Raw genomic sequence first — 16,787 nt, forward strand, 5'->3', positions numbered from 1 at the left:
AGTGCTATAGTTATCTGCATCCCTTAAGAATAAAAAAAAAAAACAATTTAGAAATAGTTTTCCACTCAAACCTCTGGAGAAACAGAACACATCTTAATTCATAAAAATGTTCAAATTGTGCAATTGGATTCTAAACAATATGCTTGAAATAAAAAAACTAGTATGCTGAAATTGTTAAATTTATTAATTATATTAATAAAAATTATTAATTGTTATTCAAATAATTGTAAATTAATATGACTTTACTTTTGAATTAATGAAAAATAATTAAGAATTCCTGCGATGGGTTGGCACTCCATCCAGGGTGTATCCTGCCTTGATGCCCGATGACGCCTGAGATAGACACAGGCCCCCTGTGACCCGAGGTAGTTCGGATAAATGAATGAATGAATGAATGAATGAATGAATGAATTATGAATTCCAGCTTTTTACACAAGTTTGTCCTTGCTTCTTTATAATCAATATACCAGTTTTATTTTAGCTTCATGGTCACCTTCATTGACCCAGACACTGATTAACTCAAAGACAAAACAATCCTTGACTGCAGGTATACACTCTACAGTCAACTCAAGAATTTTTGGAACAACGGAAAACAACGGAGTCCAGAAAGCAACAGACAAATCGGAAAGACTGTAAGGATTAGATGTAGAAAGCCCTCTGAATCATTCCTGATTCTTCCAATGTGAAGGTAATTACTCTGAAACTGAAGCAGCCCCACCAACAGAGCTGAGTTGTATTCATTTAGCAAGCAGCATCAGGATTCATGTATCCGTGACTTCGGGTTAAAGGCTAATTTCCTCTTTAGTCCTGCATCATTACCTCGTTATGAAGACTGGAACAGTTACAAGAATTTTTTTTCCAGGCCCCGAGAACCAACTCAGTGAAGGATGAATGGGGTTTTATATCACCTCTTCGCTTGTTTCCCATTAACCTGCCATGCATCCTCAATTCTGGTATGGTGTATTGATATGTTGCCATGGACACCACTTGGGAAGGACAGATGTTTTTAAAAGGCCTGCACCATCCGTGCTCACCTCATGCAAATCCTTTCAGGCATTTCTATACATGTGGGACGTTTATATATGACAGAAGTTCCTGATTTGTCACGTCCGGGCATAGAAATGCGTAAGGTTTTGGCTTGAATAAGAACTGCGCAACAGGAAGTGGATTTAAAAAAAGATTTTATGAATCACAGTGGCGTACAAGAAAGCAAATTATGCAACTTTTTTTAAAGTCTGGCCCAAAGTAAATGTTCATAAACAATCTTAAGAGATGATAATGTGATGTGAGAGACATCATTAAATGATAGATTTCACAGGTTTTTGCACTCAGTATCAAATGTATCAAACCATACACATTACATGTTCCTCCAGTCAAGATCGTGCTTTTACACAAGACATTCGGCATATCCTTTATCACAGCAGGATGATGGGCTGTAATATATTGAAAATATTCAACATGTTAAATGTGTATGGACGTAAATCAGGGCAGCCAGCGTGTGTATAGGCTTGAATTAAAAGATGTATTTTACCGTATGCACTTCACACCACAAAATAACATTAAGATCAGCCTAAAAACAAGACGTCTTTTATGTTCATCAGAAATCAGCCTCAAACTGGCCTGGTCAATCCATTAGTGTTGCCAAGACATAAGAAGACACAAAACAAGCTAGGTGATTTGTTTTTTTTTAACGATCACACAAAAAAAAAAAAAAAAAAAAAAAAAAAAAAAAAAGAGAGAAAAAATAAAAACACTGCAAGTTTCTAACAAATTACTATATAAGAAAAAGAATGTGCAGATCCAGTCCCAATCCCAAAACACACACTTCTAGCTTTACGGTTCTCAATCACGTATGTAAGCAGTCACTTCTTATTTTCGGCATTAAAGACAACGCTTCCTTACTATATACCCTTACTGCTACCTTTAATAAGCCCTAATCATATCAGAGTGGACAAAGCAGGAGTCTTTGTAATGAATTAAGTTTTTTGTTTGTTTGTTTGTTTGTTTTTAGAGAGCAAGTCAAAAAAGGATCAGCAATTAAAGAAAAAAATTAATTCAAACTATAAATAGCAAACTGGATGCTTGAACACAAGCGTGCGATGCGTTTACTGTGTTCAGTCATTTATTTGCCGTCAGTAAAAGCTTTATTGTAATCAGAGTCGCAGTTCCATCAGTAATTGTGTTATAGCTTGATGAATAAACCCCTGCAAATATTATTAGACTATATTACAGCTGAGAACATTGGGGGAAAAAATGAGTGGAACAAACATCCTCAAAAAGTCAGAAATCCTTTAGGTGCAGAAAAAAAAAAATGGTATTAGTATAACAACTTTGCAACACAAATCCTGTGAAGAAATCATTTCAAATTTTTCAATAGTTTTAATTTGTCGGTCTGATCTTTTTCTCGTTTAATCGGCGTCTGAGTGAGTAATAACCGTGCAGTTTGTTGATCCTCAGCTGGCATCGCTGAACGGCGAGCCGCCATTAATCGATTTCACTGAATACAACTGGAATGTTATGAAGTTTTTGCTCTCAAATACTCGATTATACATCTATGTGTCTGAATCTTTCACATAGCTCCGATCTATATCTCGGTTCCATCACCAGAGAGTGGACATGGAGGAGGACCGTAGCTCAGGGCAATATTTGGGCCATATCTCACTCTAGATGGGATGAGGGTCGGTTCTATAGTGTAAGACATAATAGAAGTACTATTATGTTAAACTTACACAAGTATGCAAGTTAGCATAAGTAGGGCATAATAAAAAAAAAGTTCCATTGTAAATACAGAAATGATAACATTAATACAAATAAACATTATGAAAAAATGTTTAGAACAGCAGTCAACAGATCTTTTAATCTGCTTTTGACTGTATACAATATATGAGCTTTAGCATTCAATATGAATTAATAGTTGATAAAAGTGTGTGATGATAAATAAAAAAATACAAATACAATTGTGCAATGCTACGGGACATTATTAGCAAAATGTACGGAAGTAAGAGAAATGCTAAAGGAAACTGCACATTTATCAAAAGAGTCCGTCAGAACCCAGTCAGAAAGCCTGCACTCAGTGGTGGTTGCATAGGTGATAGGCTTTTGTTGCTACATCTGCAATTGTAGTGCCTGTGGATTTGTATTTTTACGATGCAGCTTATCTCTGGGAAGTCAGGTAAAGACATGGCACTTGTATTCCTAAGCTAGCGGTGTGTTGGATCTGGAGCTGAGTCTTGCCTCCTCTGTGCCTCTTCTCTTGCTCGTGTGCTTGCGTTTTCCCATGTGACCTCGTCCATCCTCCGCTCTGACAATGTCTACATTTAAGGCGGTCTCTCCGTTTCCTCTACCGATCAACACAAAAGGATTATAGGATGCCATCTCAAATCTCTCTTCTGCAGCCTTGTGTGCCGCAGCCTTCTTTTTGGTCCTGGGCTGAGGAGAGGGTAACGGCTGAGGCAAAATGTGTTGCGAAGAGGAGAAATAGCCGATTGAGGTGAGAGGCACCCGTGCCGGCGTGGCAGTTCCCAGGCGTGCCAGAGCTACAGGGATTTCCTCCAGAGACTCTGCGGAATCAGAGTGGTACTCAGCCGGGGGGCCGGCAGCTTGCACAGGGGCCAGAGGGGGGAGTGTCACCCGAACTGGGAATGCTGGGAAAGGGAGGCGCTGGCTTAGGGATGAGGACAGAGTGGCAGCGGCTACAGAGAACTCTAAGGATTGGGATGCACAAGGTCACAAAACATTGCTGAGGAACGTTACAGTGAACTAAAATAAAGTGTCATTATTAATCATGATGTAGGGGATCACCACAGAATTCTACGACACTGAAGATAACACACACTGCTTACACTCGGACAAAGCAAACACGATTAGGAGCAACGGTGCATAAGATTGATGAAGAACACATACAGCCCACCATAATGAGCAAAAACAAAACAGAACATACAGTAAAAGCAGTGTATTGGGACTGAACAGTTGCAGTTACACCACGATCACTAGCTTCCCAAAACTGCTCTAAAGCAAATACAGCACTGGATAATCGTTAATTATAATAAAATAATTCTCTCCTAACATAACAGTTCCATAACTACCGATATATAAGGTTCAACCTAAGGTGAAGACATAAAATCTTCACCTTTTATCTTTATAGTATTGACTACAGTTCCTAGGTAACATGGGAAGTAAAGGATTAAACAATGACTGATGCTAGCAATTAGCTAGCAAGAAGCCGTTTTGTCCTGTATGTAGACAAAGACAAAACCGTGAAGAACGTCAACATTTCCTAAAGACAGCATGATTGAAGTATGAGGGTTAGTCTGCTCAGAAACCTTACATATGGAAACGTTCAGTAAATACAATAATGTTGATGTTTCTAACAGTTACTCATTTTCACTGTCACAGACTTTTAGTTGAAATGTGAATATGGTTTATAGCCTACTAGTCATAGCAGGTAATATAAAAGGCAACAAAAGCTTCTTTAGACAGTCTGTTATTGGAGAAGTGTCTTTAAAATGATAGAATTCGACCTAACATATGACATTTTGGTGTTAAAGACTTTGGAGGAACAAACCAGGCATTTAGAAGGAATTCTGGGAGTTCAAATAAATTTCTTTGATTCTGAGTGCTTGTAGATTTTGACCCTGTGTTGTTAGCTCATCCAATTATACAACTGAACATGACGGCTGTGTGTGTGTGTGCGTGTTCAGTATATGCATAAGTGTGTGTTACCTTGGTCAGCTGAATGATGGGCCATGCTTCTGCTCGTGTTCATCTCTGTGACTCGGTCATCAATCACTTCTGCTGGTATTTTATGCACTTTCTTCTTCTTCTTCTTTAAAAGAAAAAAAAAGGAAGAAGGATTGAACATGGTTTAAGAACACAATATAGATAAGGCATGCATTTTACCTGCCAATAGACACCAACACAATATATAGGCATAATCTTCACTGTATGTTGATACATTTGCACTGCTGCAGAACTGAATGAGAGTCGTGTTGTGCTGTGCTGCGTTGTACTGTAGCTCACAGAGCCACTTCTATCTCGTGAGGTGAGGTTTATTGTGTATTAGGGATTTCCATGTGATTTACATTTCCATAAAAATTATTTTACAATTAGGTTTGAGTGCATTATTTAGACCTTAAAATGCGGTAATATTTTAAAATAAAATAATAAAGAAAAATGTTAACACAAAGAGGCGGTAAAGGTTGTAAAGCCTTATAGAGTGTGTCGAACCTGCTTGTTTTTTACAGGACGAGGCGCTGGATTGTGCTGCGTGGACACAGTAGGGAGTAGCTCATCATCAGCCATTCTTTCTAGCGAGCTTCTGATCCTGCCTTTACCATACAGCCTTTATACAGTGTGAAGAGTAAACACAGAATTTGGTTAGTACAGCACGTAACCTTTTAGCATGTTAAATTGCAGTTGTTGTTTAGCAAGAGAGTATAAAAAAAGAAAAAAAAAGACCACACCAAAATGCCTTCAATTCCCCCTCAATCATTTACAGCTATCTATCACAAATGACAGTCAGGAGCTCAGAAACTGTCAACACACTTTGCTGAAACATTCCACTGTGATCTATAGCACTGAGGGCACCAATAGGTCACACACACACACACACACACACACACACACACACACACACACACACACACACACACACACACACACACACACAAACCTTTATTTGCACATATTTCTGCAGTTCCTTTGCAGTTACCAAGTGATCTAATCTCATTAGTGATTCCCATCAGTTGATTAATCTCTTATTCTCACCATCTTGATTTAAGCATAAACAAGAACTTTACAATCACCGCCACGTTTAAAGGTGATTCCTGGCAAGCAGAAATATTTCATCCCCTTCAAGACCTGCTACAAACTCCATGTCATATTTGAAACTGAAATGGCAGTTTCACGGTGTGTAACTCATAAATGCTTCCTAGCTGATCTGATCTTTTACAATTAATGACAGTGAAAGCTGAGGTCAGAGACAAGGCTTAGAATGTTTTTCTTCTTCTTCTCTGTTTCAATTTGCACAGTGTCATTAAAGTCATGGGAATGCAAACTGAATTCTGACTGTTTGTGTATTCTTAAACGCTCACCATGACAACACGACGGATGCCTACTGTGAAGAAATTGCATTCGGTTTCATTCTTACTAATCGTGCACACCCCAGCTTCGACACGTGGCTACTGAGAGACGAATTGAGTCGCGGTAGGAAACTTAAGAGCTTTGCCACACTTTAAAAATGTCTCTGAATGCAAATAAAATAAATAAACAGGCACTAAATACGTGAGGCTGAACTCCGGTTTGTGTGATTGAAGGGCCTTGGATGTGATATAAATTAAGAACACAGACGCCACACATCCAATTAAATGTTTTATTTTTTTATTCCCCCAATCCTGGCAAAAGTGAAAACTGCCATGGATGTAAAGTTAAAAAGTCAGTCACCATGACGATTTAGTTTCTGGCTGATATCCACAAATTTTCACTGCCTAATAAACTGCATGTATTTCTATTCTACCGAATGTCAGTGATTATAAAGCAGGGTTTGACTTGCTCAGTACAATAAAATAATATTTTACTGTAATGTACTTTTATGACTAATTGTAAAAGGAAAAAGAAAGAACAGACCAATAAGCCACTAAGCAATCATCCTTTCAACAGGCTACATGATTGATTTGAGTCAACTGTGGTGAATTTAATGGATTTCATACACAGTGAACCTAGTCAGCGGCTGTGCAGTGGCGCTCTGTGAAAATGATTTTCCTCCATTTAGCGTTCCTCAACAAAAATATGTAGAACATGATGAGACAATAATGTCTTGCATCAGAAACTGCGGATAACGCAGACCTAATTACATACTACAGTAATTGTTGTTATGGTTGAGAACAAACAGCACTGAATTTAAAAGTTTTTTTTTTGTTTTCTAAACAATCGTATATGTATTCAGGCTTTCCTCCCTGATGCTTTCTACCACTGGAGTCATTTCAAGATGAATTTAGGGTGGCTGGTTGGATTGATTTTTACAGTTCACGTAAGCGACAAATGTTCTTTCATCTTACTCTGGATTTCCATGTGCGTTCCTGGTAGCAGGATCCTCCGCCTCCAGCTCAGGATTGGTGTAGCCTAGAGTACCTGAGTAGCTTGCATCCTAAATAAAAAAAAAAATCACTTCTCAGAGAATGTAAATCCTTTTTTCTAAGCATTTTATCTCAGGAATGCCCCGATAGGAAGACAAAGCCAAAGGCCGAGCATTTATTTGCCACATATACATTACAAAAGAGTGAAAATATTTTCTTAGCATATCCCAGTAGTAAATTGGGCTCCGAGTGCAGGGTCAGCCATGATACAGGACCCTTGGATCAGAGAAGGTTAAAGGCCATGATCATGGACACAACAGGGCTTTAACTGTTGAGCTATCTCTGCCACTGTGATTAAAATGATACAAGTCATAGACAGTAGATGGGGTTGCAATTTATAACAGGGTACCATGCACAATCATTCAAACCTAGGGGCAATTTAGTAAAACCAATCCATTGTCTAGCCTGTACCAGGCAACTACAGTCCAAGATGGTCAAACTCCATAAAGTGGAACCATCTGAATCGTTTTCAGAGAGGTTTAACCTCCAGGATGTTGCTGAATAAAGATTACATGAAAAAAGCTCATGAAAAATCAATGTAAATGGATTTTTATGCAGATGTACATGCACTTTAGCTAAATGCTTTTTTAATAGTGAGTTTTCTAGACTAAAAAGAAATGCTTGACTTATACTGAAATTCTAGCACCCCATTGAGGTGACAAACTGCTACTGCATTAGCTCTTTCATGGGAGCTTATAAACTTAATTTATTTTAAAATATTCTAACAATCACAAGAAAAATCAGCTGCTCTTTTAATCTTCAGATAGAAAACTGTTTATCCAAATTTGCACGGATGTGCATCACTACGGATCACCATCACTTCACCACCTTGGTACTTCTAAATTCTTAGTAACAGTGAAGAATTAACATGGGTGAGTCACAGAGTGTAGAAAGCATGCATTTGGCATGATTGAGAGCCATATGGACTTGGGGGTGTGAGGGTGTCCACATGGTCTGTTACACCATGATCTGAGGCAAGGCTGACAACATTACACTCCATTTCGCCGGGATAAATGATTGCTAGATGTTCAGGTGAAACATCTTGAAGTGTCAAAAAACTCTAGGTAATGTAGTGCTTATATGCATTACTGTGCTCTGTGTGTGTGTGTGTGTGTGTGTGTGTGTGTGTGTGTGTGTGTGTGTGTGTGTGTGTGTGTGTGTGTGTGTGTGAGTGAGTGAGTGAGAGAGAGAGAGAGAGAGAGAGAGAGCTTCAAAAAGTGCAGCAGATGAAAATGAGTAAACATGAATCATCCAAAGTTCTGCACTCCGAAAGCTAAACTTTCTCCATCACACACTCCTCTTTCTATTCCAATGGAAACTATCCAGTAGTCACAACGTCCATCAAACAGACAGCTTCTCTCTAAAACCTGAGCGGACCCAACGGTGTGGATGATGATTCCAACATGGCGTCCAAGTGAGATTTTCATTTACGCCTGGCAGAAACATTTCTCCAACAATGACACGATGGAGTGATTCAGCCAGGACAATTCAAAACATTCTGGTTGCCATGGACTACACTGATTTAAGTTAATAAAAAAGCCTGCAATGAGAACCATCCACAAACATGTCAAAGTGTACATATACGAACCTCAGATCATAACACGCACTGAAGAAAAAAAAAACTTGTTGAATTTACTCAAATCAAAGACGTAGAAGGTTTATAAGAAAATAAAAGGATGAGAACGAAGATCTTAAAGAAGAAGTAGTTTATCCTAGTATCCCAGCGTAGCATTGACAAAATACATGAAATACTTCAGGTTCATTGGAGTCAATGAGAAGCTAGATAAAACCTGCTCAAACATTTGATACTGTTCTATGAAGTTTAAATGGGGTTTCGTTCTAAATGTATATTGAATGTAAGTACTGTGTATTTTCCAAATGACTGGGTGATACTACCGTCTAGCTGGATGTCTTTAATGTTGATAATGTACACCTTGGCTTGGTATTAGAGGTGTTATCACCCAAATGGTCATTTTAAATGCTAATCATGGTCACATATACCCTCTGATTAGTGACGCTCATCGATGTCCTGCTGCTGCTCCCATACTAACAATTACTCAAGGTTATTTATTTAGATTTATAAACATATTGCCTTATAATACTTAAGACTTTTCGGGAATGAGCTCTTACTGACGTATATCTTGGAGTGGGATAATTTCTTACAGGTTCCATGCAATTCAACTGAGTACCATTAACATGACTCGTTTTCTTCCATGATGTCTGAATAAATTAAAATCCTGAGCTCGTACCAGAGCTGAAGCCAAAATCCAACGTAACAGGTTTACGCTAATACTATGTGACATGATCTAAATAATTTAATCTTTAATCAGAAACTTGTTTAAATGAAGTTTATTATAAGCAATGAAATCACGTTTTGTTGAGAAATGTATAATTTCTATTTAAACTACACTTTTTTTTTTCTTAAATTTGATTGACCACATATTCTTTCATTTCAGTGTGGGGGAAACTTGGACCCTGAATATTTAAACATGGTGCCTGGATATCAGTTGGGATCGGGGTGTTTGTATGTTCACCTTATCAAGGTTTATCTTGGGAACTCCAGGCTCAGTCCCTGAAGGGTCTTTGTTAGTGTCTCTCGCCTCCTGCAGATGTCTCTGTCGGACGATGTACTCGAATGTACTCAGTCTGTTCCACACTGAGAGAAGACAGATGAAGAGAGATGAAGGGAGATGAAGGTAAAACAGTGATCACACGGAGCGCTAACTCCATTATTTCATGCCTTGTGTGATTTTTCTCTTCAACAAATATGAACTGAAGAGAGCTGAATGTGTGTTGTGATGATGCCACATGGCGTGTCATGATCCGAATCTATGGAAAATCTGATATGACATGAAGTTGGTTGTCTCTTTAACATTATTTGGGTTAAAACATACAGAATTATTTATCCTGTTATTGTTTTTTAGATTTTATCAATACATTTTCAACACACACAAAGACACACACACACACACGCACACGCACACACTCTTCCCTCCTGCAGTATCATTATACAGCTTTCCAGAATCATAAACAGCAAATACTGACTCCCTCAATATTTCCTCTTTTCATTATTTTATTTTATTTATTCTTTATTATTATTTTAATAGGACTCGCTGATTGGTACTCTGTCTTTTCCACCACATATTAATTCAGAGTAGCTTCATGAAGCACTCGAAAGCCAGATGAATTATTATTATTATTATAATCAGTACTTATTGGTATCATGACTGAAGAGAGAATCACTTCAAGAGTGAGGATCTGGCCTGTACTGTGCCTCACCATGAGCAATTAAACAGCAGGCAGCCTTGGAAACACTGTCTTAATATAAAACTGGTTTAAGCAACAACCCTGACTATGCCGGGTTTAACTAAAGCGAATAATCGTGAACGAGCAAGTGCTTGTTTTTCAAGTCAGTGTGAACTTAAACATCTTCCACCATCATCACACTTATACAATGTTTTTTATATATATAATTTACACCAGTATTTAATAGCAAGTCTTGAAGCTTGCATACATAAAACCGAGCTCTAGCTAGTAGTTAGCATAAATATGTTATATCAGCATGATTTACTCCAAAGCGATGATGAGTTCTCAGGAGGCCTGTATATATGACTGTTAAGTAACTTTTTTTTTTTAAATTTTGTAAGAAAAAGTATACGTCATTAATATGGTGTAGATTTCTATCTTGGGGTGAATGTTTTTCATCTCCTGTGCTTTATAATAAACCAGGGGTAAAGCTGTAACAAATGTTTTCCACCAGAGGAGAGTCTTAAATCCAGGAAGAAGATATTTGTGCTTTAAATCTTTTCAGCATACAATGTAAGTGAAGGAATTGTTTTTGTGAACAGGAACTAACTTCTCACAGCGGCATGCAGAGGCGTAGAAGCTCGTGTTAAGGCTATAAGTTGACATATGTCATTCACTCACTGAGATAGACATGAAAACAGAGTAAATGTCCGAGCAGCAACGAGGAAAGAAGCCCCATGGTGATGGTCACTCCTGCGAGGGCAGGAATGGCTGGACCTGCTGTAGATACTGGAGCCACCGGCAAGAAGACAAACCACACCACGGATTCATTCTTCACTGAAGGAAGGAGGCATGAAATTGGCAAAGAAAGAGGCAGAAAGAAATATGAGTCAAATCAACGTGTATTAGTTTAGATTTTGGCGAACATTATACTATATAATTTGTGGAATTAAAGATGTTTTATGGGTCAGATTGCACATCCAGGTTTATGCCATATAACAGGATTCTCCAGTAGATATTATAAATTAAACTAACTTACTATCATTATTAAATATCATATGCAAATAATTTCTTCTCCCTCTTCTACTTTTGGCCATTTTCTCCTCTGCTAAAGAAACGCTTAAGCCTATTAAAAGTCCTCTTCAATACCCCTAATATTTTTTAACCTTATGAGATTTTAAGGGTTAAGATGCTTTGTGAATAACTTTACTAAAACTTAATGGGGAAACGCCCACATTTCTAAGAATATTCTAAAAAAAATTCACTAGGAGAAACTCATTACACTGAGAGTTCTCATAAATACAGGCTCTGGTCTCAAAATGAGAGAAATATAACCAGAATGAAGGAGAAAAATGTCTTTCAATCAAACCTACAAGGAAAACAGTAAAAATGATTTATTATTTATTATTATTATTTAATTTAATAATAATCAATATTATTAATAATATTCAATTGAATTTAATTTATTTAGCACTTTTAAAGCTAAAGCAGCTTCACTGAACATGCAAAATATCAATGCTACTACTTTGCTAATGCAAAATAAAATTAGTTGTAGCGCCGCTAGTTAAATAATGTAGTAAACTGTTATATAAACGCTACTGACAATCTTCATGATGAGTGTTTTGTCATCAGTTCAGAGCACATCAGCGCGTCCTACCTTGCTGGAAATGTTTATCGGTACGAAGCTTCGACGGATCCAAAAAGAACTCGATGAAAATGTAAGTTGCGATGATCACGACTAAAAATATGCCCAGTAGAGCGGATATGACGCTGTTCAGGAAAACCCTGGGATGGAGAAAAAAGAGGAAAGAGACGACAACAACAGTAATAATAACGATAGCAGCAAAACAATGTAGCTTTACAGAAATATATAAAAATATAGAAACTCTCTGAGACGATATGAGGTAGAAACTTTGGGAGGAATCAGACTCAAAGGGAACCCATTCACATCTGCGTGACACTGGAGAGCAGGATTATAAATCATTTCCCCTCTATAACTCTGTACTTCATGGTCAAAAAAGTAGAACTATATAACCAAAAAATTCCTTTTAGTTTGAACATGAACTTGATTTGGTTGAAGTTATCAACTGACACAGGCTTGAGGGAAAAACTGGAATCCTACAGCACTAGACCTTGTTATAAAGCTATACAGAGAATAAAGCATGGTGTTATAGGAGTCTAATCAGTAATGAAGCTTGAAGTGATGAAAAGTCAAGGAAATCACACCAAAGTTGACTAGAGATTAGATTTTTTTTTAAATAAAGGGTCATTTTGAATGTGCTTTATATTAACAAGCTCCGGAATGTTGGCTTTACAAAAATATGATTCTCAGTGCTGCAATGAAGCAAAACAAAATAGTGCCAAACTAGCAAGGCATCATGGGAAGCCATCTGTTGTGCCCTACTTTAACAATCCCAACATATTGCGTATCCATGATTCAGAAGGTCTCACCAATAGTTCCTGCTGCCCACACAGTTGTTTAGCCATCTGCAGTGGTGATCGAAACTGGCCACGCACTTATTACAGGCGCTGCAGTGTTTGGATTTCGGACCTCTGAAAACAACAGAAAAACACCACAATGAATTCCTGACAATAAAACACACTCGAACTGAAGGCCTTAGCAGAGCCGCTGAGGGATGTGAAGCCTGCTGGCCGCCCAGCGCTAACACCATATGCTCGTGTGTTGTTCCTCCCTTTCGATGTGATGCTACAGATAGATCGTGTAGGCGCGTAAGCAAACCCTTGGCTTTACTGACTGCTCGATGAACTCGTGCTACAAATGTAAGTGTCCGAAGCAATTCAGGTTGAATTTGCTAATTAAAACACATACGTTGTGACAGAACCATGTGATAGAACTTAACCATGCGATAGAACTGAACCTCAACGCAATTAGTTCTGAATTATCCAGCATGATTTGAGCATGCATTTACGAATTCCAAGATTACATTTTTTTTAATAAAAATACACGAAGCATGCGCCCGAGCATTTTATTGACAAATTATACATATTTTTTTTCTTGAATCTGATTTTTTTTTTGCATACTTACACATCCACCTCACAGAGGTAACAGTGGCAGTTCTCGATGACATGTGCGTGTTTTGTGCGGTCAAACGCAGGCAGTGGTCCTTTGTAGCTCTTTGCTCTAACGTTATAGTCTGCGGGATCGATGGAGACAGCGGCCAGGTGCACAAGCAGGTGACAGACGAACGTAATACCTGTACACTGAACACTGGGTTAAAGTTGAATAACTGGAGGAGAATAAATCTGAACAATAACACATGAGAGTTATACATAGTTTAATTTAATATGTAATAATTACATATAATATGCATCTTAGCTCAGGTTATTCGAAAAGAGCCAGTGCGGGTACAGGTATTAATTTCTATCAAGCAGGAGCCAAACCTGATTCCACTGGTTTAATTCTTAACTCAGCTGTGTACTCTGCTTGGTTGGAATAAGAACCTGCATCCACACTGGGCCTTTCTGGATAAAATCGTTGTGCTTTTGGAAACAGAACATATAGAAAACTGTTTTATAATTACTTTTTCCTACTAGATTTTTTTTTCCCTTTCTTGCTTGTACCTCAGGTCTGGACGTTCGATTGAAGCCAGACTGTACAGGAAAGTGAAGGTAAGCTAGTCAACAAAGATTTCACCGCTGCTGAAGGTTTATATAAGGACAATGTCCAAGCTCAATGTGAAAACTGACAACCCTGACCCTTTGAATCAGATCAGATTTCCTGTGTGAACGCATCATTTACTATTCCGAATTATTTTCCCACCTCAACATTTTAACCCAGGTGTCCACCTCCATCACAAAGGATACAATATAACCAGCCGGGATCCAGTGTGACGGCAGCAGAGGGATGAAAACTCCAAACCCTGTGACTGCAAAGTAAAGGTAGAGAAGCCACGCCAAAAGCTGGAAAGGGTGAGGAGGCCAGCTCCACCCGTTTGTCCTGGAGCACAGGGGCACATTGGCTCGTCTGGGCACTTCATCACTGACAGGCACCGTGCGGTTTGGGTTCCTGCTGCACAGGTCCATGGGAGAGTGGCCCCGAGTTCTCCGGTCTCTGAGGCACTATTGTAGCAAACACAAGCACAAACCTAATAATTCAGACTCACTATACTCTGCCATGCTTTTAGCTAAGCCATCCAAGCAATTATGAGCACTCTGGCTGCATTATGAGGCCCAATTTTTGGACAGGACATGCTGAGCACAAAAACATTTCAAATGCAATATGTGGTAATCTCCAGATAAAAAGCTTAACCATGTGTTGGTTTCAACCTTAATCCTACAACACCACTTTCAATCTGAGTTTTGAGGAGATCAAAGTCTATCCTTAGGTAAAATAAACCACCACAATATAAAAGAAGAATCCAAGCTGTGACCTGAAGTCAACACTTCCATCTGTTTCCTGTTCCATACAGTGCCTGTGACTATCGTAACCTAGACATTAATGCGCCCGATCACTACCAAGGATAATCATGATGTTACAACACTCACCTATTCACTTATTCACCGGTGACTCTCCATTAGAGTGTCAGTAAATTATTCCACCTCATTTCAGTTCTCGCCAGCTTCTACCGACAGAAATTCCAGTCGGTCCCTGTCCATCACTGGCTCGATACCTTCAGCACTGAAGCTTTGGCTTTTTTCTTCCTGAAGTAACGATTGCTGACAAGCACCATCGTCATGGTCAGAACTTAGTCATGAAGGCCATGAACAAGAGACATGCTCATCGGGAAGAATTGTCTGTAACAAAACGTAATTTTTTTCACATTATGTAATTAACAATTAATAATTTATTTATCAATATGCAATTCTTCATGAAGGTTTCACAAAATTGTCAAAAACAAAACAAAACTTGTGCAAAAAAAATCTTGCCCCGAAAATGCCTAAAATTACTTTTATTCTTCTTGCTACAAAATGCCATCCAAGCAATTATGAGCACTCTGGCTGCATTATGAGGCCAAATTTTTCGACAGAACATGCTGAGCACAAAAACATGTCAAATGCAATATGCAGTAATATTATATTAATATAATATAATTAATCTAATCTAATATATTACTACATATATTATTTTTATAATATTTGTTTGAACAATAACAGTTAGGAGAAGTATAAGATATTTACTTATCTCTAAATAAATAAAAGTCATGTAAAATTCATCTCAATCTTTTGGCAATTAAAGAAACAGAAACAAACAGGTTACAAACCTTCTTTCTTTCTTTCTTTCTTTTACAGTCGGGTAATTTCAAGATATTTTTTCTTTGATTAGTGTATTGCTGCATTTAAGGATTTTTTCAAAAATTAATAAAAATGGAAACAATAATAACATACATAACATTCACTCAGATGTTATAATATTAATAAGAATATTAATGATATTAATAATAATAATCATAAAATAATAACTATTATAATAAAACAACAATAATAAAACATAATAGTAATAATAAAAAACATAATAATTATAATAATAATTATAACAACTTTACACTATAAAACACTTTACATTTCTCCTGATTATCTTCTCATATGCCAGAGTGAAATGTTTTATTTATTTTTAATAAATTATTTTCCCCATACCAATTTACCAAGGAAAGGAATAAATAAAATGACCCGAAACTTTAAGGTCAACATCCAATATCTCAGGGAATAAAAATTACATTTATCTTGCACTTTATATCAAATTATTTAGTTAATGCTGATCTGCACAGAGTATCACAATAAACTAAAATATAATTAAACATATAGTTTACAGAAAGATACCTTTTGCTTCGCTTTACATTGCAGCTGATGGCAGATACGAGACCCTGGATATCACCGGCTATAACGCATATATTGTTATAGTTCTCACTCCCGATTAAACTCCTACTTTTACTTGTACTTAGCTGGAAAAGATGCGCAAGCAAACAAAAACAATCTGCACCGGAATAATTAGGGTGAATGGGATGTGAGAAAGCAACAGAAGTGACGTATATCCGGGAAGAGCAGGCGCGGGTGTGGGTTCAAAATAAAAGCATGTTATATGTTCTAGTCAGTGACATTATTATTATTATTATTATTATTATTATTATTATTATTATTATTATTATTATTATTATTATTATTATTATTTAGTATTTTATTAATTAACTACCCATATTCTGTACCTCTAATAGTGTGACGGGAAATCCCCAAAGCGCTGGGAGAACAGGGAAACTTTATATAAACATGTTACATGTAAGAATATGGTCACCTGATTATCATATTCACTGGAACTATGAGGCCTAAACCTTTCAGCATGACAGTGGTTATGTGCAGAATGCAAGCTCCATGAAGACACGGTTTGCCAAAGTTAGTGTGGAAGTGTCCTGCACAAAGCCCTGACTCTAACTCAACCCCACTGAACTGATTTTT

The 16,787-nt window shown here is 37.5% G+C and overlaps 1 protein-coding gene across 3 annotated transcripts; it reads right to left on the reverse strand.

The window, feature by feature from the left end:
- Nucleotides 1-1,164: 1,164 nt before the first annotated feature.
- On the reverse strand, nt 1,165-16,366 carry zdhhc1 (zinc finger DHHC-type containing 1). 3 transcript variants are annotated; one of them, XM_027137095.2, is made up of 13 exons: nt 16,158-16,364; nt 15,602-15,670; nt 14,886-15,134; nt 14,205-14,459; nt 13,426-13,601; nt 12,831-12,932; nt 12,037-12,164; nt 11,061-11,216; nt 9,668-9,789; nt 7,056-7,144; nt 5,227-5,341; nt 4,723-4,825; nt 1,165-3,704 (listed from the first exon to the last, which is right to left on the reverse strand). In XM_027137095.2, exons 4-13 carry the CDS (start codon nt 14,421-14,423, stop codon nt 3,196-3,198), a joined length of 1,719 nt encoding a protein of 572 aa, XP_026992896.2. In that variant the 5' UTR covers nt 14,424-14,459; nt 14,886-15,134; nt 15,602-15,670; nt 16,158-16,364; the 3' UTR covers nt 1,165-3,195. The 3 variants fall into 3 exon arrangements, with proteins under 3 accessions (XP_026992896.2, XP_026992897.2, XP_026992895.2); XM_027137096.2 differs by lacking the exon at nt 15,602-15,670 and having other exon boundaries at nt 4,723-4,822; nt 16,158-16,366; XM_027137094.2 differs by lacking the exon at nt 15,602-15,670.
- Nucleotides 16,367-16,787: the final 421 nt, after the last annotated feature.

The sequence above is a fragment of the Tachysurus fulvidraco genome, chromosome 1, assembly GCF_022655615.1.
Source record: "Tachysurus fulvidraco isolate hzauxx_2018 chromosome 1, HZAU_PFXX_2.0, whole genome shotgun sequence".
NCBI classification, from domain to species: Eukaryota; Metazoa; Chordata; class Actinopteri; order Siluriformes; family Bagridae; genus Tachysurus; species Tachysurus fulvidraco.

Excerpts from the sequence above, each read along its gene's own strand:
- zdhhc1 (XM_027137094.2), bottom strand. The coding sequence starts at position 14,423 with ATGGACCTGTGCAGCAGGAACCCAAACCGCACGGTGCCTGTCAGTGAT. Across the intron at positions 4,826-5,226 it reads GTCCTGTAAAAAACAAGCAG|AAGAAGAAGAAGAAAGTGCA; the intron begins GTTCGACACACT and ends TTTCTTTTAAAG. Across the intron at positions 3,705-4,722 it reads CCATCATTCAGCTGACCAAG|AGTTCTCTGTAGCCGCTGCC; the intron begins GTAACACACACT and ends CCCAATCCTTAG.